The 24,214-nt window shown below is 41.8% G+C and overlaps 1 protein-coding gene across 1 annotated transcript in view; it reads right to left on the reverse strand.

The window, feature by feature from the left end:
• Window positions 1-24,214, reverse strand: part of CHST8 (carbohydrate sulfotransferase 8) — a 337,185-nt gene that overhangs the window by 200,930 nt on the left and 112,041 nt on the right. Inside the window, exon 2 of the mRNA XM_069968555.1 lies at window positions 22,918-23,155. Coding sequence (XP_069824656.1) covers window positions 22,918-23,032 — 115 coding nt within the window. The 5' untranslated portion in view covers window positions 23,033-23,155. The remainder of the gene's footprint in view (window positions 1-22,917; window positions 23,156-24,214) is intronic.

The raw sequence follows: 24,214 nt of genomic DNA on the forward strand, positions 1-24,214 counted from the left end.
TATGGTCTCACAAGGGGTCCGAGGATCTCATCTTGGTACCTAATGGCAGTCAGGCTGCCTCTGGCAAGCACGTGAAGGGCTGTGCAGCCCTCCAAAGAAATGACACCCCACACCATTACTGACCCACTGCCAAAGTCATGCTGAAGGGTGTTGCAGGCAGCAACACACTGTGCTCAGTGTGAACCTACTCATCTGTGAAGAGCACAGGGCGTGAGTGCCAAATTTGTCAATCCTGGCCTCTCTGCCAAATGCCAAGCAACCTGCACGGTGTTGGGCTGTGATCATAAACCTCATGTGTGGATGTCGGGCCCTCATACCATCCTTATGGAGTCGGTTTCTAACAGTTTGTGCAGGCACAGGCACATTTATGGCCTGCTGGAGGTCATTTTGCAGGGCTCTGGCAGTGCTGCTCCTGTCCCTCCTTGCACAAAAGCGGAGGTAGCAGTCCTGTATCTGGGTTATTGCCCTCCTACGGCCTCATCTACATCTCCTGGTAGCGCCTTCAGCCTGACAGACATAGCAAACCTTCTTGCTACAGCTCACATTGATGTGCAATCCTGGATGAGCTGCACTACCTGAGCCACTTGTGTGGGTTGTAGAGTGCATCTCATACTACCACAAGTGTGAAAGCATTACCAACATTCAAAAGTGACCAAAACATCAGCCAGAAAGCGTACTGAGAAGTGGCCTGTGGTCCCCACCTGCAGAACCATTCCTTTATTGAGTGTTTTGCTAATTGTGTTGCTTCCTATGTGGACAGTTTGATTTAAATATTTTATATGTATTCCCCTTAAAAGCTATTGACTTAAAATCATTTGTAATTGGATTTTGTCGGAAATGCTCAACCATTTGGCTTCTGCAGATGTATGTATCACAGTACGCAAGTTGCAGAACGCAAAATCATTGTCAAAATAAGGGAATTGATCTAACGCTCGGTCTTCATCCCCTGCCACTCTTGTGTTCTCCTGATCAACAATCTAAGCTAACCTTTAACCAAATCAAAGTTTATCACGAGACTCCAAAATACCTAAATCAGTTGTCACTGAGGTAATACACTTGCAGTCTATGGCGCTTCTGGCAGGTCCATACAACACTCACTTTAGAAGCGAATTGCAGAGCTGCCGGAGTTTTGAAGAGTTATCCTGCTGCACAACAGAATGGCAGGTACCTTTTAATTTTTGAGAACTCTGTATGGCAGGTAAAGGGAGTATGATGGCCCATTTACTAGTTTAAGTGGTTACTGGGGGAAGAGTAGAAGTCATGGAAGGAACAGTTTCCTGTTGCTAGGATGGAAAAACTATACTGTAATCGCAAATACAAGCACTAATTTTGCTATGTTCTGATAGAGAGCACACAAAACACAAGCAGTATTTCTCTCCTTTTCTTGGGTGGAGTTCACACAACTCACCATGCTAAAGGCAGAGCTGAAGCATAAACCAGACAATCTAAAAGGTTAAACTTTTGTGCATCACTTTTCGCCTATAATGTGCTATACTGGAGCTGAAACGTGGTTTAGCTTGGTCATTGAGCAATGTCTGAAAATAAAGCTCCAGGCCCAGGTTTGTTTATGGCTTCTAATAAGAGACTCTGCTGTATTATCTCTATTGTCTTACTTGGTATAGGGCTACAGTAAATATGGGAGAAGAATAAACCCGCAGTCTCCTTTACCACAACACAGTTATACCCCCTTAGGCTGATGTACTGGAGATGCACAAGAAACTCCCAAGGAAAATGAAAACTAAAAACAATGTTTCCACTTAAAGTATACTTTAAGCCAAAAATTAAAACTTGCCTGTACTATTGAGTCCATTTATGTTTGTTTTTTATCAATGAGCAGTTAGTCCTCCAGACCCCGCCATTCAGCTTTTGAGATAGGAAGTAGATGCCTGGCAGAAAAAAGCCACATGATAACTTCTGGTTGATGTATATTGATTCTTGTCACCCAGTCTGTTCTAAAATACTGTACCTCACTGGAGATCCCTTGTGGGTGCGACCTAAAGACCAACTGTATTAGTCCAGCCACCATCCTCCTGTGTCTTTTATCTAGTCATCAATGCCTTTGGTGAAACTGAAAAACACAGCTTTTGCCTTGAGCCCTCCCTCCGCCCTCCTCTACGGTCTTCCGTTTTGGCTAGATTGTCCTAACTGATTGATCCAATTCATTATTTTGTTAGGGGGTGGGCAGGATTTAATTGTACATTTGTATATTCACATTTGCCTAGTATGATCATGGCTTCAGCAGTCATCATTGTGCAGACAAATTATTTCATTTCAGCGCTGTCTCCGTTTCCCAGTAGTCCCTGCAAAGGTGCGCAAAGGACATTTCAATAACAGTGATGCATATTGATAGGCTCATAAAGATAAACTGTGCTAATCCATTTCCTGTGAAATGCATTGGTTTTCTAGGTGCATGTTCTATTAATCCTGACATAACCAAGGCCTCATTCAATATTTAACACCTGTCTGTCCTGCAAGCACTTACTGTAGCAAAAGTGCACAAGAAAAAGTTTTAAACTCAGTTGGATGCAACCCAAAGATTTCAGATACTTTGCAATTCATTCAGTGTCACCAGATTGAAGGTGAATCTAGAAGATGACAACTAAGGGCAGGCACAGGACGAAGACCCCAATGCATCCTCTAGGCCCAAATGATCATAAGACCTAATGACTCTTTTTGTAAAGGAAATCCCTGCATCCCTTTGGATCCAATAATGATAATAAACTGTTAGAATAATTTTGCCTAAAATGAATCTATTCGTGGAATCTGTGAGTATCTGTGCATACTAAATTTATGTTAGTAGGATTTTTCTACATACACTCATCTATCCTACAGATAAGTGGTGATTGGTCAACCAAGGGGCCACCACCATTCACAAGAACAGGTAATGTGTCCCCCCCCGGTTGCATGGAGCAGTGTTGGACATGCTACTGCTCCATGCAACTCTACGAGCCTGTCCAAGTTCCAACATTTAGAAGAGAACATTTGAAAAGAATAGCAGCATGCACATCCTTTTAACCATTACTCCATTCTTGTTATTGTCAGGGGGTCCCAATGGTTAAAGTGAATGTACCACCAGGCCCAGGCTGAAGCACAGGAGACGGGCCGACCCACCCTTAGTGGGAAGAATCTCCAGGCCCTCCATGACGTGACTCCATTAGAATCAATGGAACCCTATCATAGAGGGACTAGGGTTTCCTCCCACTAAGGGTGGGTCGGCCCATCTCCAGTGCTTCAGCCTGGGCCTGGTGGTACAGTCACTTTAAGCCTAAACAAATCCCACTTACAGAGTCTTTGTAGCACATTGGTGTTTTGTCTTTGGCTTATAATATTTGTTTGCAATTTTTTTTATACAGTATAGAGTGCTGCCGCTATACTTGTTCTATCCAACCAATCATATACTCATCTGCTGAGTGTTTGTGAATATATTTAGCATATAAATGAACGTTTTACAATTTTATAAAGTAATTTTTGTTTCCATTCAAGACCACTGTCAAGGCTATTGGGTCAGTGAATGGGAACACTTTTTCAATTACAATTTTAGTAGAGGTGCAGGTCACTAACCGGGGTAGATATATAGTATCTTGCATTACCATTCTATGTATCTCATCGCTGTGGGCTGGTTTAACTAAAACAACTGTCAGGGAGCGTTACTATATAGAAGAATGAAAGAATGAACATATAAAGCCATAATGTGATTATATCTCCTGATATCTGTGTGGTTATTGCTTATATCCATAACAGTTGCTTCTTAAAGCAATGTTATTGGCATTATACAGTGCTGGGCTATGTATTATCAGGTACTCTATAAATACCATTCACTCTGCATTATAAAACTGTGCATGTTCTGTGAAGATCACGGCTGGACTGGACAACCATACACACAAACAATGGAAGTAGGTCAGAAAAGTATTAAAATGCAGTGTGTTGCCACTGGCAACAGTCCCGAACAATGAGGTATATTGAGAGATGCAGGAAAAAAAAACTAATTTACTATGGGATAAGGCAAACATCCAAGCCAATAATACAAACACCTGCGTCCTCACTGTGTAGGTGAGGGGATATTACATGTGGCAGTGGTCTACAACCTGTGACTCTCCAGCTGTTGTGAAACTGCAAACATGGCATTCTGGTACTTGTAGTTTCACACAGGGAGAAATTAGAAACCTAATTCTTTGCACAATTTACAGCAGATATGTAAACAGGTTTATAAATAATGTAATCTCCTGTCTTTCCAGCTGCTGCCATTCCTGAGTTACATGTTTTTCTAAAAGCCGATCTATATGCAAAATGGCACCGGCCAGAAAACTACATTTCCCATCATTGGTCCATTTGCATACTCGCCCCCTTACCTTTCTTTCCTGCCCACTGCTGTCACTACTATTGCACAGTAAACACAGGACAGTTTTTTTCACTGATTTTGCATCACATCACCCCAGTATGTATTCCATACTAGCTGATGATGTAGCAGAGCAGACGCGCACATGGTGTAGCAAAGCTGATGTGCGCATGGTGTAGCTATGTGCTGCATAATGGGCATCTGTTTGCTGGGGGTTGTAGTTTAGGTTTAGATCTCTGCTTGCTGACTGTGAATGAAAACCTCCTAGTTCCATCCAGACTCTAAGAACATCTATAACATTTACAATATAAAGAGCTGTGACACAAAGACAGGTACATATGCCTGCATTCACTGACAGCAAGCAGAGATAGATCCATAACATTTCATATTACAGAAACATGGGCTCAGGGACACATGTAAGGGTATGTTTACACAGAAAGATTTCTCTGACAGATTTTTTAAGTCAAAATTTAGTAATGGATTTGAAAAGAGGAGAAATCTCAGTCTTTCCTTTATGACCCGTTCCCTGTTTATAGTCTGTTCCTGGTTTTGGCTTAAAAAATCTGTCAGATAAATTTCTCTGTGTAAACGCACCCTAAGTCTATGGAAGCAGCACTTTCATTAGTGAACAGGTGATGCAGTGGATCAAAGACAAAGCAAGCACCTTAAAAAGGTGAAGATGAAAGCAAAACATAATTATAATTATAATTATTATAATTATAATAATTAAAATTATTATAATTTATAATTTTATATATATATATATACACACACACACACATATACACTTACCGGCCACTTTATTAGGTACACCTGTCCAACTGCACGTTACCACTTAATTTCTAATCACATGGCGGCAACTCAGTGCATTTAGGCATGTAGACATGGTCAAGACAATCTCCTGCAGTTCAAACCGAGCATCAGTATGGGGAAGAAAGGTGATTTGAGGGCCTTTGAACGTGGCATGGTTGTTGGTGCCAGAATGGCTGGTCTGAGTATTTCAGAAACTGCTGATCTACTGGGATTTTCACGCACAACCATCTCTAGGGTTTACAGAGAATGGTCCGAAAAAGAAAAAACATCCAGTGAGCGGCAGTTCTGTGGGCGGAAATGCCTTGTTGATGCCAGAGGAGAATGGGCAGGCTGGTTTGAGCTGATAGAAAGGCAACAGTGACTCAAATAGCCAACCGTTACAACCAAGGTAGGCAGAAGAGCATCTCTGAACGCACAGTACGTCCAACTTTGAGGCAGATGGGCTACAGCAGCAGAAGACCACACCGGGTGCCACTCCTTTCAGCTAAGAACAGGGAACTGAGGCTACAATTTGCACAAGCTCATCGAAATTGGACAGTAGAAGATTGGAAAAACGTTGCCTGGTCTGATGAGTCTCGATTTCTGCTGCGACATTCGGATGGTAGGGTCAGAATTTGGCGTCAACATGAAAGCATGGATCCATCCTGCCTTGTATCAACGGGTCAGGCTGGTGGTGGTGGTGTCATGGTGTGGGGAATATTTTCTTGGCACTCTTTGGGCCCCTTGGTACCGATTGAGCATCGTTGCAACGCCACAGCCTACCTGAGTATTGTTGCTGACCATGTCTATCCCTTCATGACCACAATGTACCCAACATCTGATGGCTAATTTCAGCAGGATAATGCGCCATGTCATAAAGCTAGATCATCTCAGACTGGTTTCTTGAACATGACAATGAGTTCACTGTACTCAAATGGCCTCCACAGTCACCAGATCTCAATCCAATAGAGCATCTTTGGGATGTGGTGGAACGGGAGATTCGCATCATGGATGTGCAGCCGACAAATCTGCGGCAACTGTGTGATGCCATCATAAATATGCTTGAAAAAGGCTCAAGATAACGAGCTGAAACGTTGCACTGTATTATGTGAACTGGCACAATAAAGAATTAGCACGCGTTTGGAAGATGATACTGTCCTCAATCTCCTTCTTTTCTGCATAACTTTGGGGGATAGAGCCGTACCCCGGGAGGACTGTGCATCTAGTGGTGTAGTTTCCGCGGACCCAGACCAAATTCGTTGCATATATATATATATACACACACACATACATACAGTGGTGCCTTGGATTACGAGCATAATTCGTTCTAGGACTATGCTTGTAATCCAAATCCACTCTTAAACCGAAGCAAATTTTCCCATAAGAAATCTTGGAAATGCAGACAATTGGTTTCACACCCCAAAAATAAGGATTTATTATTCTGAATAACATGTAAAACAGATGATAGTATAAGTTACTGTACAGTAATGGAGAGGATGGGAAACACAAGGGCTGACAGAGACTGCAGAAAGCATAAAGGAATGAGCAGGGCAGATGTGGGCACATACATGCAGCACTCTCTGTCCGGGGAGAGAGGGGTTACAGCTATGGAGATATTACCTCCACTGTCCTGTCCCCTGATGTAAGCCCCAGCCTGAAGTGGATCTGCTATGATTTAGAGCAATGCTTCTCAATTCCAGTCCTCATGCCTCACCAACAGGTCATGTTTTGAGGCTATCCCATACAAAGGACACCTGTGAGAATACCTGATGCACTTAGTATAATTATATCACCAATACTTAGTAGTGCAATACTAAGGAAATCCTGAAAACATGACCTGTTGGTGAGGCCTGAGGACTGGAATTGAGAAGCACTGATTTAGCAGGTGAGGGAGACTTCCTGGGTCAGAGTATGGTGCTGAAGACCCCGCTATGCAGACCATGCCACTCCCCCACTCACACTCCCACCCAGTACAGGGAGCTCTTAAACCAAAGCAAAGCAAACCAAGTCACTATTTTGAAAAACTGTGAGCTCTTAAACCAAGTTACTCTTAAACCAAGGTACCACTGTATATATATTATTTTACATTTCCGCCCCCTCTGCTGCCACCAGTGGCTGTGTCCAGAACTGCAGGGCTTCAGAAACATTAGAATAGACATTAGAACTGGGGAAGAAGCCTGTGTCAGCAGCGCTGCATCTTCTGCACAATGGAGCAGAGCGAGGGGTGACTGACAGCTATCCCCGCTTGCTAAGCATCACTGTACAGTGGTAGCTGCAGCATTAGTAACTCAGACAACTTCCCTAGTTGTAACATCTATTCTAATATGCATTAGAATAGACATTCTTAGTATCACTAATGCTGCCTTTGTGTAGTAACGATACCTTACTCCAATCCTATGGACGGAAAAGTCACGTAGTGGACTCTTTCTCCACCTGGCATCATGTATCAATATGCCAGGAGCTGGGGAAAGTGCTTGAATCTTCGCAGCAATGTAATATTAAAAACAGCTCAAGAAAGATGGCTGCCCTCATAATAATGTATAAAAAAAGGAAATTATAAAAAAAAAATTATAATCTGAAAACAGAAACCAATGAGAAAAAATGCACATGCTTTAGTATCTAGCACTAGTCAGTAAAAATAAATAAAAATAATCATCTAGGAGATACATTCCCATTAAGTAGCAGACTCCACGATTCATTTGGGCCTTTAATTGAGATTCTTTTTATCGGACACAAGTCGAGTGCTGGATTATAAGATGGGCATAAAGCGTAACTTGTTCCTGTTACTAAAAATACACATTTTATAGAAACAAATACCAAACTGGAAAAATCTTTGGATTTTATGTTGCCAGAATAAGGTATCCCTATGTTAAAACAGAATGAACGGTTATGGACACATTTACACAAAGATGCTGAGCGAGAAGCTGTGAGGAGGACATACTGTATAATAGGAGGGTTCTTTTATGTGAGGTGTCGGATGCCACCCTCATGGACTGCAACACATGTCCCTCTATAGCATAATTACCTACAGAGCAGTGACAGCTCCCCCCAATCTCTCTATTGCAGGTATATTCCCCATTACAGGCAGACCGCATCCTTTCATGTGCTTCATTGACAATGTCTTTTTTTTTTTCACATCACCTTTCCTGGAATGTGAGAAGAAGGCTTAAGAGAATTATTTAATACATTTCCTTTCATCCTTTCTCCAAACCTACAATCGCGGCAGATAATGAGGGCAAAAGTAACAACACGAAGGGGGGGAGCTGAGAGGGGGCGCTCTTTGGAGTACGCCAGGAACATTCACTTTAGGAAGGAAGCTAATCAGAGCTTTTAAATACAGATACAGACATCTTCTATTCATTCCACAAGTGCAAGAGACAGAGCACAACAGAAGCACCTAAGCCTGTCTCCTGCTTCAATATCAGCTTTATGTTTTAGAAGACTCTTAACATCCTCATTCTGAAGCAGAGTTTCCAACATAATGCAAACAAAGGCTGCTCCAGAACACTTGTACTAAAGTTACGTCTGACAGAATCAGATACAGCTAAAATAAAACTTTGGAAGATAAAGAACATGATGGTTGCAAGGAACAAAAGACCAAACTTCGACTAAAGGCGCTTGTGAAAAGATATATATATATAAAAAAAAGCGTTTGGTGAGGTGAAAACTGGGTTACTCTAAAACTCTATAAACAGTGATGAGACATGATGGAACTTGTTGTTTCACAGCAACCAGCTGGTGTAAAGAACTAAAGCTGCCATACCACTACCTTGCATAACCACTGGACCACCAGGGACATAGGCCACTTCAGGTAAATCCAACTTGGCTGCATAGTCTACTGGAAGTCTGAAATCTTTGGCTCTGAAACTCAAGCCATTGTCAGTGCCTATGCTTTACTGTGCAGTTCTTCTTGTTCAAAATGACAGAAAGAAATCTGCAAACAGAGAGCCAACAAAACACTACAGGAGACACAGAGGAAAGCTTTTGTAACTTACCTGACAAAGGGAATCTGGCATCTAGAAAGTAAGTACCAAAGTGCTGTCACTGTTCCATGAGTCTTTGGGAAAGGATACACAAGCTGCCCATCATGTAGTTGTCTGTGACTGTAATCTGATAAAAAATGCTCTTTTACACTGCAGTGAAGTGCCAAAGAGATGTGGTCCAGGGAGCTTGGAGCCTGGGCCACACCTCTTGGGCACTTTACTGCAGCATAAAACAGTGTTTTGTAGCATATTGAAGTCATGGACAGCTAAATTCAAGGCAATAGGTATACCTTTTCCCCAAGATCTATGTAAGGCTATGTTCATACATTGTTTTTTCAGCTCCATTTAAAATGGCATCTGTCATTTTGAGTCTAAAATAACAGACGTCCTTTAGCCTCCCCTAAGTGCAATGACGGCTGTTGGTACATTATTCTAGTTTAGGTTACTAATTGGCTTTTGGGTGTGGCTTAACTGAATAGTCCATTGAATATATTAGTAAAAACAGAGAAAGAACGTTGACAAAAATAAACTGTGTGTGTGAACTACTAATAAAAAACGTCTGCTGTTTGCAAAAGACGTCCATAAATAATAATCATGATCATTATTTTAACATCCGCAGTAAAAAAAAGTCCGTTATTAAATACATTGTGTGCATTGGAAGTCCTTCTTTCCATTGACTTCAATGTATTACCATTGCAGTCAGTTAAATTGCGGCAAAAACGGATGTTATTTTAACCCTTAGACGACCCTGGACGTACCCGTACATCCAGGGCCGCCTACGTGTGTTCAGAGCGGGGACGCGCTCTGAACTGTTGCGATCCCGGGTGCGGCATGTAGCCTGGGACCGCGGCTATTAGCGGGCACGGTCCGATCGCCGTGCCCGCTAATAAAGTCATAGGATGCAGTTGTGAAAGTTGACAGCTGCATCCGATTACTTGAATGCAGCCATCCCTGGTTCTAGTGGGGTGGATCGCTCCTCCGGGACATTGTCCACACATCCTGCTGCCGCCGGAAGCAATCAGTGCCTATCTCATCGATCTATCCTGTATTAGTATACAGGATAGATCTCAATGAGAGATCAGACTGCTTATACTAGAAGTCCCCCAGGGGGGCTTCTAGTATAAGTGTAAAAGTAAATAAAAAAAAAATAAGTGTTGTTATTAATAAAAAGCCCCCTCCCCTAATAAAAGTTTGAATCACCCCCTTTTCCCATGTTATAAATAATAAATAAACAAACATGTTTGTAATCGCCCAAACTATTAATTTATCACATTCCTGATCTTGCATTTTAAATGGCGTAAGCGTAAAAATATCCCAAAGTGCAAAATTGTGCATTTTTGGTCGCATCAAATCCAGAAAAAATGTAATAAAAAGTGATCAAAAAGTTGTATTTGCGCAATCAAGGTACCAATAGAAAAAACACATCATGGTGCAAAAAATGACACCTGACACATCCCCATAGACCCAAGGATAAAAGCACTATAAGCCTGGGAATAGAGCGATTTTAAGGAACATATATTTGTTAACAATGGTTTGAATTTTTTACAGGCCATCAGTTACAATATAAGTTATACATGTTACATATCGTTGTAATCGTAACGACTTGAGGAACATATATAACAAGTAAATTTTACCCCAGTGCGAGCGGCGTAAAAACCGCAAGAAATTGTGTTGTTGTTTTTTTCATTTTCACCACACATTGAATTTTTTTCTGGTATTGCAGCGTCCTCTATGAAAAAAATCAGCCTGTCATTGAAAAGTGCAATTAGTGGCGCAAAAAATAAGTGCTTATGTGGGTTTTTAGGTGAAAAAATGCAAGTGCTATGGCCTTTTAAGCACAAGGAGGAAAAAAAACGAAAATGCAAAAATTTTAATTGGCCAGGTCCTCTAAGGGTTCAACAGAAAAATTGTCCGCCTTTTCTTTATTTTTAATGTTGTGTGAACATTGCCTAATACTGCCCTCACCTTGGCCCTCAGTTTCCAGGTAGCAGATTCCGTCCTTTACCCCACATAAAAGGGATGATATTACACAATATATGAGAACAGGGCTCTTATTAGTAACCCACTGGACACCAGGGACCTTATTAGGAATGAAATGAAAGGATGTCATTAACACATCAGTGACTTGGTTGGGACACCACCCCAGTCACTGACTGGCTGAGCGAGCAATTGCTCACCTGGGCCGTGATGTTGCAGCGGGAAGACCGGGTACGGCTGTGGGACTTCCTCACTAAGCACCACAGAGGTTAGTAACCCATTAAACAGGTATGTTACAATTATTGACCTGCCAAGATGGCATATTTGTAAGTACATTAAAAATTAGCTGAAAATATTCCAAACTCCTTTCAGTCATTATGCACACACTTTTTAGGCAGTGCAAACTATGAGAGATTTAGGTGAAGAAAACTGGTTTAAGAACAACAGGAAAGGATTGAAAGGAGGGGGGGGGGGGGGATTGTTATCCGTTGCTACGTGCTTCGCTATGTGCTGGAGTCTTATAATAAATCTTCCTAACACCAGCAGTGTAGACCAAATCCATTCAGTGAGGGGATTTATCTACATACAAAACTGGATGTGAAGATTTACAAGACCAAACTTGTCAGGGTATAAAAACGGAGTTAATAGCATGCCCACCCAAGTGTCATGAACACGGAGAACCTCTCTCATTCAACTTAAATGTAAAGTTTGACTATTTTGCACAGCCAAGACTTTAACAAAAATAAAACAGCAAAACAGCTCTGCAATGCAGGTCTTCAGTGATAGATGTGTAATTGTAAAATGCAGGAAAAAATACAACGCAGAGCCGCCAAATGAGATTCTCACTTTCTTTTCATAAACTCCCCACAAATATCTTGAGGCAAAAAAAAAACAAAAAAAAACCAGACAGGTTATACATCATCTTCTGGTGATGCATCATCTTCTGGTGGGTAAGATCAGATAATATGACATTTACATCAATAGCTGGTCATCTCTGGAGAAGGCCACATGTCCAGTGTGGTTACTTTACAGAGCATGGGATGTGATGTCCATGGTCACAATGAGAAACCGATAGATAGATAGATAGATAGATAGATAGATAGATAGATAGATAGATAGATAAGGATATTTTAACCCAAAATATACTGTGACCTGATTGTTGCTGAAAAATGACGTATAATTTTTGCGGGATGCCTTTGCATTGCAAAGTCTAGTAAAAGGGTACCTACCGCGTTTTCCCCAAAATAAAACAGTGCCATATATTTTTCCCCCCCAAAAAAAACAGGCAATATGGAGAAGATTTATGAAACTAGTGTAAAGTACAACTGTCTCAGTTGCCCCTAGCAACCAGTCAGATTCTACTTTTCATTCCTTATAGATTCTTTGAAAAATGAAAGGTGGAATCTGATTGGTTGCTAAGGGCAACTAAGACAACTCAACTTTACACCATTTTTATAAGTCTCCCTCTGTGTCTTATTTTCTGGGGATGTCTTATTTCTCTCCCCTCGGCTGGGGGCAGAGAAATAGGACGTCCTCCCCGGAATACTCACCAAGAACGCATCAGCGGTGGGTCAGGCATGCGGCGGGACGTGCGTAGGGCACAGAGGCCATGGACCAGGCTGCCTGTGGCGCTGGCTGTGAAGGTCTACGAGGGGATTAGAAGAGTCCTGGGTGGCGGCAGAGGGTGGCAAGGGAAGGCCTCACTTTCGAGGGCTCCTAACTTTAGGTGGATGCTCTAGTTTAGAGTAGGAGGTTCCTTATTTTCGTGGGGGATGCCTTACTTTAGGCTAGAGGTAGAGTAGCTGGGGTGTCTTATTTTAGGAGGGTGTTTTATTTTCAGGGAAACATGGTATTGCTTGGCCATATCTGCAACACTTTCTGAAAATCCATATATCGCTCGCTCTGCTTTCACAAGTGGAGGAGCAGAATAATAAATGGAGACAGTGCCGAGCTAAAGCTGTAAACTCTTAACTCAGGCTCAGTACTAAAGTAATGCAATGTATTACATTCAGATTTAGCAAAACTATGGTACAATACGGTTTCCATAAATATAACATTAGAAAAGACCTTGCAATCTCACCCTGAAGATAACTAAAAACACAAAGATGGCGTTTGTAATTCTGCAGAAGTCAGTTAGTAGATGCCATGCATGGGGAATTGAACATTTGAAGACAATTTCTGAATAAAGTGCAGTAACATTGTAGCCAGTGTTAGCCATGCAGGAAAGACAATAAAAGCTGAATTTAGTGGCTGTGTTATTACATGGAAGAAACAAGCTTACAGAGGCCAGAGGTATACACATATATTTATAGACAATATTGGGAATAAGAGCGGCAACTGTGTGTCCTAAAAGCTTACAAATCCTATTAGTCATATATTAAAGGAGCTTTACCTGTCAACTGATCTGTTTATTATAACATCTTTATCTATATAAGGTCCCTATATGGGAAAAATCACATTGGAGAACCATTTTATGCTTCAAGAAAAGAAAAGGAAAAAAATAAATTCTAAAGAGAAGTAGCTGGGAAGTATTAAATAGACACAGAACTGTTGTGTCCAGTTCAAGGTCTGAGGGGGAAGAACATGATACAAGAATTCAACCACAACCAAAATCACTGTCCTTTTCCACTCCTCAGACCCTGCACTACATATAACAAGACGTTGAATTGATTTTCCCTAAAGCATTCCGTAAAGGGGTTGTCCGGTGTTCGGTTTCTTTAACTGTATACTTACTACATACTGTTGCATATAAAACAATAAGCATCCTATTGCTCCCGCCCCGCTCCCCATGCTTCCCCCGTGTCGCCCACTAACTGCGGAGCCTTCACCTCCAAGACAAACTGTCTGAGACTGCCAATCACTGTCTGAGACAAGACAGCTCCCGCAGCCAGTGATTGGCTAAATGGGCTTTCACTCCTGAGAAGAGTTTGTGGAGGCTCTGCAGTCAACGGGGAAAACCGGCAACTCCAGAAGAGAACACTGAGGGAGCGTTGAGAGATACGCATAGGCGTTTATTGTTTTATATACACCAGCAGCGGTATATAAAATAACACCAAATGCCAGACAACCCCTTTTAATTCTCATGGAAAACCCCAAAACATGATTATGGGTAACAGAGATGATGTTCACCGTCATATTTATGACCGACTACAGTTTGTAAAGGGGAATCTTTAAAAATTTTTCTCAACATTGGAACATAATATTAATGGTAAATCTTATTTGAAATTAAAGGGGTTATGCAGTGCTACAAAAATATGGCCACTTTTCTACCTCTCTTGTGTCCAATTCAGGTGTGGTTTGCAATTAAGCTCAATTTACTTCAATGGAACAGAGTTGGAAACCACAACCAATCTGGAGACAAGAGAGGGGGAAAAGTGGCCATGTTTTTGTAGCACTGGGGAACCCTTTTAAAGAGACTGTGTCGGTAGGTTTATATTGACCTAAGGGGAGCATAATCTAATGAGAGAGAAGCTGAGCAGAATTATGTATCACTTACATTGTTCTGTGCGGCTGATCCAGAGATATCCTCCTAAATAACAAAGTAGTTCTCTCCAAAATGTGCATGAGCCCAGTAGTCCTCAATATTCATGAGAAGCAGAAAACACCGCCCACCAGCTGCTGATTAGCAGTTATCTATCCATGCTGTGTATAGGCAGTCAACTGTCAATGAGCAGCTGGGGGTAGGAGAAGTGTGGCAAGAATTCTCCTGCATATTAGGAGAACGGCTGAACAGAATGATGTTAGTAATATACCGATCTGTTCAGCATTTCTGTCAATAGTTTATGCTGTTCTTATTTAACGCAGCATAAATCTAGTGACAGATTCCCTTTAAGCCATTGGCTTATTTTTACTTCTCAATTCCTGATTCTTAAAGGGGTTGTCCAGAGAAAATCTTTTTCGTTTAAATCAACTGGTGTCAGAAAGTTATATAGATTTGTAATTTACTTCTATTAAAAAATCTCTGCTGACACCTCTGGCCGAGACAGAAACTCTGTCTCTGTTTTATATGAATCCTCATAGAAAGCCTCTCCTGCTCTAGACAGTTCCTGTCTCAGCCAGAGAGGTCAGCAGAGAGCACTGTGTCAGACTGAAAATAAAACAAATTTTCCTGCATGACATACAGCAGCTAATAAGTACTTGAAGACTTTTTTATAGAATTAAATTACAAATCCATATAACTTTCTCATATCAGATGATTTGAAAGAAAAAGTTTTTTGCTGGATTTTCACCCCTTTAAGCCATTCTTGTTTTGGGAACCTTGTGTTACAAGACATACAGGCCACCTATGTAGTTTTGATGAACGCCGCTTTTCAATGGCCTAACTTTTCAGTAGGTTTAAGAAAGCTGGGCATCAACCCTTTATAAACTGAAATGGTCATATAACTAATAAACATAATTTTCTTCTTTTCAATAATTTTAGGTTGGAATGTGCTTCAATTATTGCAAAAAGAAAAAAAAAACCCAAAATCAATACCAATAATCAATTATTAGTGAGGAGACATTCATCACAACAAATCCCTTCTGATATTGTGATGAGCCCTCTTTCAGAGCAACTTCTTTTCCTATTCAGTATCAAAGCCAATTTCGCATATTATGTCATTTTGAGACTATTATAAATTTAAAATGGAGACAGATAACGTATTGAGCCAGGATTAGAAACTGGCCCTGGGCCATTATTTGATAGCATCATCTTGAGAGAGAAAACACACACAAAAAAAAAAAAAAAAAGTAGTTTAAAATGCATTAAGCCACTATGTGATCTATGTGGCGCCGGTAAGCGGACAAAAAATCTGCTTGTATAGGAAGACTGCAAGATTATCAACCCTATAGGAAAGAAAAAAACAGGTATGAAGTGATAATTATCTTACATGTAATTTCATCTCTGTAAATGAAAACGTTACCCAGTCCACAGTACACCACACAAGACAAGTGGACAAGTGCTCAACCATGCAAGCAATTTGCATTAGGCTCGTCCTGCAGGAAATGGAATCCAGGGTGAGATCTTAAATCCAGAATAATGAGTAATGATCTTTCGGTGCAGGACGACCTGGCTCTCTCTGATTCATTAGCAGTACTGGAAAGTGCATAAAAAACGCTTCCTGTTTACTAATCCAGGCTCACGTTAACCCATTATTTACCCCTAAATCAACACCACATAGCAACGGGAATGTGCGTTATCAATCGGGATTGAAGATTACAAAAATAGGCTGGGATTATTCCCAGAAACTGTACCATTCCCATTTATTGGTTGTGTCTGGAACTGCAAGTAAAGCAACAACAAGCATAGAATAGTCTATGGGCAATAGTGGTGCAGTTTCTGAAAAACACTGTTTGGTTTTCTTTTAATTAAAGACAACCCCTTTAACAGACTATAGACAGGGAAATGTCTGAACATTAACAGTTTTCCTCTGACAACAAGGGTTGCTTCTACATGTGAGGATGACCTCTGCCTTTGTCTAATGGCTAAGCCCTATTCCAACCCACTAAATTCTCACCTTCTTTTCTGCTGTTCTGCTCCTATTGTCTTACCAAGCATTCCCTCCAGACATCTTGATGATTACTGTTATCTATAAAGAGCCTTTTCCCCCCCCTTCCCTAAAACCCCTATTACACGGGGCGATGCTGAGGAGCAAACAAGTGCTGTCAACACTCGTTTGCTCCTCGTTCCCCGCTCGTTGCCGCCGCTATTACACACGAGAGGGTGAGAGCTGGGGGGGCGCAGAGAGGTGCAGGGAGCTATGGGGGGGCTGGCTGGCTAATCGCTAAATCGTCCTGGCAGCCCATAGAAGATAGCAGCGCTCTGCTCCCGCTGCTACTATTCCACGGAGCGACGGCAGCAGATCGCTGCTATCCTGGTCGTTTATCTTTCAACATGTTGAAAGACTAACAACAACAATGATCAGCCAACATTGTTCATGTTGGGTGATCGTTGCCTTCTATTACACAAGACGATTATTGGCCATAATGGCCGATAATCATTTTGTATAATAGGGCCTTAAGACCTACTACACCATCTGCCATCTACCTCACAACTTCACCTTGCCTTTCTTATAGTTCCTTGGAGATGGCTTGTCCCTCTTTCCCTTGTGGGGGTCCTAACTTCCAGACCAGTATAGATAGGGATCTTAAGAAATTTGTGAAATATTTTGTGTCTAGATCCATGAATTAATCTCTGTAAGCAGATGAGAACTTAGAGCTAAGTGTTATTTGCCAGAAAATGAAAAAAGGGACTGCTGTTTGCTTAGAGAAACCATTGTTGCTTGTACCACAGTAGTCAACATCCCTGTAAATAGCAGTTATTATGGCGCCACAATCCCAAATCTTACATTTCAATAAAAGCATTTTCCCCTCTCAGCACATTTTGTTTCTGGCTTCAATACAATCTTTACCTGAAATCCATCAGTAGGGAAGATAGGAGGGGGCTTACGTCTCCAAGAATGCAGGGTGCATATGTTTTAGCAAGAATTGCTTCGCTATGGATAAATGTAATCAAAGTTTATATGCTCAGAGAAGCCAACAGAAGAGGATTGTTTCACCGGAAAGATCAGAAGAAAATTGTAACTAAATGTTGTGGAAAATGACTTGGATATTGCTTGCTCGGGACGGCATCACAATTAGACTGGAATGGGATGCACTGGGAGAAGTGAGGGGGGGATGAATACAAACAAATCAACACAAACAGCCACTGTCAAGAGCACTTTACTGACAGAGAGTAATGTAAGCATTACTTAAGGTTTCTCGACAAGCCTGCACAATCCGCTCGGGCTCAACCTACCAGCTGGAGATGTTTCTCTTTTCTCTACTTGAGCAATAACCAAATTAGCAGCTCCAGGAGTGACAATTCTACTTCATAATAAAAGGAGCAGTGGCGTTTAAGGGGAGGGTGTCAGGTACTTTCCATGCATCCACAGAGGAGAAATTGCGCTTTCCTCACATACAGAGCAAAAGTGTATTGAGATTTCTCACACAGGCTTCTTCTACTAGGTATACTATACAAGCCAATGCTTCCAGAGCACATTTTAGGATCTAACAAGTGATGCCAGCCCACAGAGCAATGCCTACTTCTCCCCAGTTGCCCTAAAATGCATTTTTCATTATTATACAGCAAACCTAAAAGGTTAAGTACACTTTTGCAACCATTTTTATTGTACAAAAATCCTATATACAAAAAATGCTGGACCATTCGAAATATATGAATATTAAACCCGTTTAACCCCTTGGTGAGCGCCCATCCGTATTTTTACAGCGGTCACTAATGGGCTTTATTCAGATACATGCACCTTTTAACAGCGCATGTATCGGAATGCTCTGTCGCCCCCCCTGTGGCGTGTGACAGCTGATCTCCCCCTGAAACAAACCCGAGCGGAGGATTCTTTGCTCCAGGTAGTTTAATCCATTAAATGATGTCAAATCATGACAGTGGCATCTAAGGGGTTCCTGTGGCTGCCGCGGGTATACCCACGTAATTGGAGGTCCCACAGGACCGTCCGTTCCCCTGATGGTCTCCATGGTAACCCCGGGGGACTAATGAAGTCTGCCCTGTGGTCCACACCTATTGTGTGTTTATACATGTTGCAGTTTTTAATATCTAATTGTTTACATTCATATATATTTTCTCTTGTTGATTTACTAGACACTTTTTGAATACATTGATATGTCCAAAATAATAAGTACAGATAAGAGTCAATTCCTCTGCGCTTACTGGGGAGACATGGAGGAACCTTGAGTGGCGCTGAATGGCACAAGCAGGCATTGTAGAAGTAGCATATAATGCAATTAGTCTTATAAACAATGTGTTTGGGGTGTACCCCTTTCTCACGCTAAAAGAGACATCTCTTTTATAAATTGATTTATATGTTACTTCAACACTGTCTGCTTTTGCCATCCATCGGCGCTCAAGGATCCTGCATGCCTACCTAGTAAGCTCCCAGCAGTTGACACACATGTGCTTTTGCTCATCCACGATCCCCTGGCTCTGGATCTTGGATGACGCTGGGACCGGCAGTTGCAGCCAGGTTCAATCTTTACTGATAATGCATCTAGATGTTGTGCTCTTAGTACAACACCTCCTTTTTGCATTCTGACATCTCTACACAGGTGTAAAGGGTAAATTTAGCAGTTTTCATACCCTATTTTATATCATACGTCATGGTGCTTGTTAAAGTAAAAAGTCATCTTTTATCAACTGCAGATTGTGTTAAGTGGGCGGGGCCCCGCGGCATTAGCGCCACTTAGCCCCGCCCACAACGCCACCGTTGGCCCCGCCCCCTCGTCGACCATTGGAACAGGCTGGCCGAAAGGTCTAGACCCCACCTCCTTTACATCGGCCAACCAATGGGTGTCAAGGGGGCGGGACCAACGGTGCCATTGTGGGCGGGGATACGTGGCGCTAATGCTGCGAGGCCACGCCCACTTAATACAATCTGCCGTTGATAAAAGGACACTTTTTACTTGAACAAGCACCATGACGTATGTTATGAAATAAGGTATGAAAACCGCTAAATTTACCCTTTACACCTGTGTAGAGATGTCAGAATGCAAGGGGGTGACAGTGTCACTTTAAAGGTGAGCAGATCCAGCTTTATCTTTAAATCTACTGTTTTTTATGGTATCACTCTATGGCGCTTCTCATGTTTTTTAGTTTCCTCGATATTAAATGCAGCGCGTCCATATGGTCCTCATCCATCCATGGGTTATGCTTTAATCTATTTATGGGGATGTAGGTTCTATAGTGCGTTATATTGTACTTGCTTTGTTGCTGGTTATAGGGTTGGGATGCATTGTTTCCCCCTTAGTCATACTTTCTGTACACAGATTGTTTTTAGCTTGTGTGTTCAATAAAGACATTTTTATTATGATCATTTGGATGTGCATGATTCATGTATCTCATTTATCTAGCTCAGGCTATTTCTTTTGTCTTGTATATGTTTCAGTAGTTCACTGCCTGACATCATTATGAGCATCCTGGTAGCACTACAATTACAGCTCAGAACGTGGGCCGATTCTGACAGCATAGAATGCCCTTTCAGGGCCACAGGCTTACACTTTGATTTTTTTCTGTGCTTCCCACAGCTCCGGGCTTCATGTGCAGCAGGCTCAGAAATCTTTGCCAGCTCCAAATTTGTAGGCGTAAATCATGTTAAAATGGGTGCAGGAGGAAGCCACGTCCCTCCACACCTTGCTGTGCCTCCTCCACCCCTCAACACGCACAAAAATGTGTTGCTTCTAAGGGTGCGTTCACACCTACAGGAACCGCAGCAGATCTGCAGCAGATTTAATGGTGCAGATTTAATGCGGTGTTCACTTATTTAAATGAAATCTGCTGCGGATCCGCTGCAGAAAATCAGCTGCGGATCCAGTAAGTGTGAACGTACCCTTAAATAGTTTTGTCCATCAAAAAAAAAAAAAAAAAAAAGACTTTAATGCCATTAAAAACCTAAGACCGGTTTAGATACAGCACCTCAGCAAACGGTCCCCACTGTATGAAGAGTTAATCAAAAGCATGACACCATCCATACCTCAGAAATAGCTGAGTGGGCAGTTCTTTATGGGGTTTTGAAACACAGACAACATATGCATCTGTTTTGTTACCAAGAGAATGGTTGCACGTATTCAGACAAGCTAATAATATACATATTTGTAAGCAATGTTTTTGCCATTTAGTTTTCAGGTTCAAAGTTCTGTGCCAATGAATTCCATATTTTAGATTGCTTCAGCTACTAGCTTCAGAGCTAAATACACCCTGTATATGTAGGATAATTTTGGCTGTCACAGATCCACCATTGGAGCTGGCTCTGAAGCTCAACAGGATCTGTATAAATCAAGTTGGATTCCCCTTACAACCCACCTGGCCTTGGTGATGCAAACTATGAACCCGTAAACCAAAGCCTTTATGGCTTTACAAGATCACCTCAAGAAATGTGTCTCCATTAAATATGCTTTAACATACAAGGAATATTCACTGTGCCCTGAGATCATGAAAATCCCTGGGAATTCATGTATAAATTGCTAGCGACAAATTGTTCAGCTGGTGGGTTATTAGGAAAACCTTAGGAGTAAAAATTTGTTTACACAGGCCACTTGCATCAGAATAGTTATTTGTATTCCATATCAAATGGCATCAGTTTGGGTTTTATTTCATTTAACTATAATTTGCATATATATTACATTATAAAAACTGTATGCAAAGCTTTGAACAACATTTGCGGCACAGACCTCGACATCTGCCGGTGGCCAAACGATGAATGCATAAGTATGCTTGCCTAGGGTATGGAAAACCACTGTGTGATCCCCTGCAAGCAGGATTCTTGCACTGGCTGAGCATGCAAAAAGAACACATTTAATTGTTTCATTCTAGTGGTCCATCCTCAAAAGAAACAAAAAGTAACAAAGAGAAGCACCCCCAGTTGCCCCAAGACGAGGAGAAATTCTAGTGGGGCCAAATGTGATTTTAGTCCTAGATACAGCAATATTAATGGATATCCCTAACCAATTAATGTATTTATATTTAGTCTATAATTCCTTTTCCCCCAAAATCCCATGCTCTGCAGCACATATTTAGCTTTGGGTTTGCGAACTAAATGCAATATACTAAACTAAAGGCAGAGCAAAAGAAAATACACTGGGATGGTGAAGCTATGATCATAATAATCATTATTAACATCCGTCATTATAAAGAAACATCTGTTTTTTCACCTAAAACTGCAAAACCATAGACATGTACACACCTTTTAGGATATGTTAAAGGGGTAGTGCGGCGGTAAAGAATTATTCACAGACTAACACACATTACAAAGTTATACAACTTTGTAATGTATGTTATGTCTGTGAATGGCACCGGAAGTGTGGTGCGCTATACTCACCTGTCACGTGCCGACACCAGTCTCCGATCTTCAGCGAGTGACGTCTTCTTCAGGCGGCCGGCGAACAGCTCCGACTGTCCCGAATGCCGGCCGCCCTCTGCAGCGTCACAACTGTGCTCAGCCGCGATTGGCTGAGCACAGTTGTGACGCTGCAGAGGGCGGCCGGCATTCAGGACAGTCGGAGCTGTTCGCCGGCCGCCCGAAGAAGACTGTGCTCAGCCAATTGCGGCTGAGCACAGTTGTGACGCGGCGGAGGGGGGACGGGCGTCAGCGACTCAGCCGTCTGTCCGAAGATGACGTCTGGCACAAAATGGCGGACGGCCCTCGACGCGGATCAGGTAATGTATAATGCACCAACACTTCCGGGTACACGGGTGGGGGTGGTGGGACACGGGGAACGGGGCGATTCACAAACATAACATACATTACAGTTGTATAACTTTGTAATGTGTGTTATTCTGTGAATAATTTCTGAGCGCCGCACTACCCCTTTAAATGCTATGTGACAACATCCTAGGATACAATGAGGTAATCTTTCCTTTGACAAAAGCTGCCTGGCTAAAAATGCACCCACTGAACTCCAAAGAACACAACTATTTAAGAGGGTCTCTGCTTAAACAATTCTATTTAGTTACGAAAGTGCCCAAAGATAAGTTAATTATGCGGTCCCTATTACTGAGAACCCCAGCAGCCCGCTGTAATCTGTTGGGAATCTGGCAACAAGCGTTACGTTTACCTGCAGTGCCTCCACTGAGGAAGAAAAGTATTACAAACATTTATCTAATGAATGAACAGGCACGTCCTCCAGCATCAGTACTCTGTGTTTTTGTTATGGGCCATGGGAACAAAAATGGAAGCTTCTTTTAAATGATCTTTTACATGGTATCCACTGATAAGATTGACAATTAATAGCTTATTGAGGATATTAGCTACGAGGAATGGATAAAGATAATGATAAATATCTGACCTGCTGCCAGTCCTTGCTGGTTGACCATTTCTTCAGGATCTTGCAAGTGAATGAAAACGACGAGACCGGCGACTCCAAACAGAACGATAAAGGAAAACATGCACGTCAACCTCATAATTATTCCTCTTAAATCAATTCCGCATTGATCCAGGAAAATAAACCATGCCAGCTATCTCCTGGGAGTTACTAGCTTTCATCTTCTCATTGTTTCCCCTTTGGGCTCCAAAGGGCTTCACACCTGCAAAAACAAGGAAAGAATATGATGAGCCCTAAAAGATCTCTACAAATGTCTAAGACAAGTTATATGGTCAACAAATTCTTATTACACCATGTACAAGAATGTAAGCGATACAAAAGTGCCTCCTATGCACAGTAATATAGGTACTATAATACTGCCTCATGTACTAAAATAATTCCTATAACACTGTCCCTTATGTACAACAACAGAGTCACTTTTTGGTACAGCCATTACATTACTGTCCCCTAAGTAAGAAAATATAATACAGACTCAATGTACAATAATATACTGGATTTTTTTTTTACTTTATAAGACACACTTTTTTCCCTCTCAAAGTGGGAGAACAAAGTTAGTGCGTCTGATGAAGCAAAAATACTTACCAAACCCGAATCTGTTACCTTCTCCCTGCTGGTGTCCAGGGCTGACATCCACTTCTCTTGTGAGATTCCTGGGGCCAGAGAGGTTCAGATGCACCACAAGCACGGTCATCTGATCGGGGCAGAAGAAATCACTTGTGGTGAAACTGGATCCCCCCTCCAACCCTGGAAACGTCACGAGAGGAGCAGACTGCAGTGCTTGGTGGCGCCGGGGAGAGGGTAACTGGCCAGGAACCCACTAACTACCAATGATTACAATGTTTTTTAAAAGTTGTTGGCCACTTAGGTGGTGATAATATTAATAACATGTAACTTACTTATATACATTGACTTCACTTCTGCCCCTTTATGCTGCATTATGATGCTCTACCCATCATTCCCACATCTCCTTTTACCAGCTGCCTCTCCTGTCCATACCATGGCACCTAATCTCCTCCCTAGATGTACACTGCAGCAAGGAAACAGGTGCAGTACGGTCACATGCTCTTCCATAGTGTGCCATGTTATGGACAGGAAAGTAATCCATCTGGCAAGGGAGGAGAGGGCTTCAAAATGCAGCATTGAGTAGAAGTGAAGTGTGTGTATCATTATCATCAATACTATCAATAATCAATGTCTATTTATAAAAGTCATGAAAAAGGAGCCAAGCCCTTTAAAGGAGAAGTCCGGGAAAGATTTTTAT

Source organism: Dendropsophus ebraccatus, chromosome 4, assembly GCF_027789765.1.
Source record: "Dendropsophus ebraccatus isolate aDenEbr1 chromosome 4, aDenEbr1.pat, whole genome shotgun sequence".
Classification (NCBI taxonomy): domain Eukaryota; kingdom Metazoa; phylum Chordata; class Amphibia; order Anura; family Hylidae; genus Dendropsophus; species Dendropsophus ebraccatus.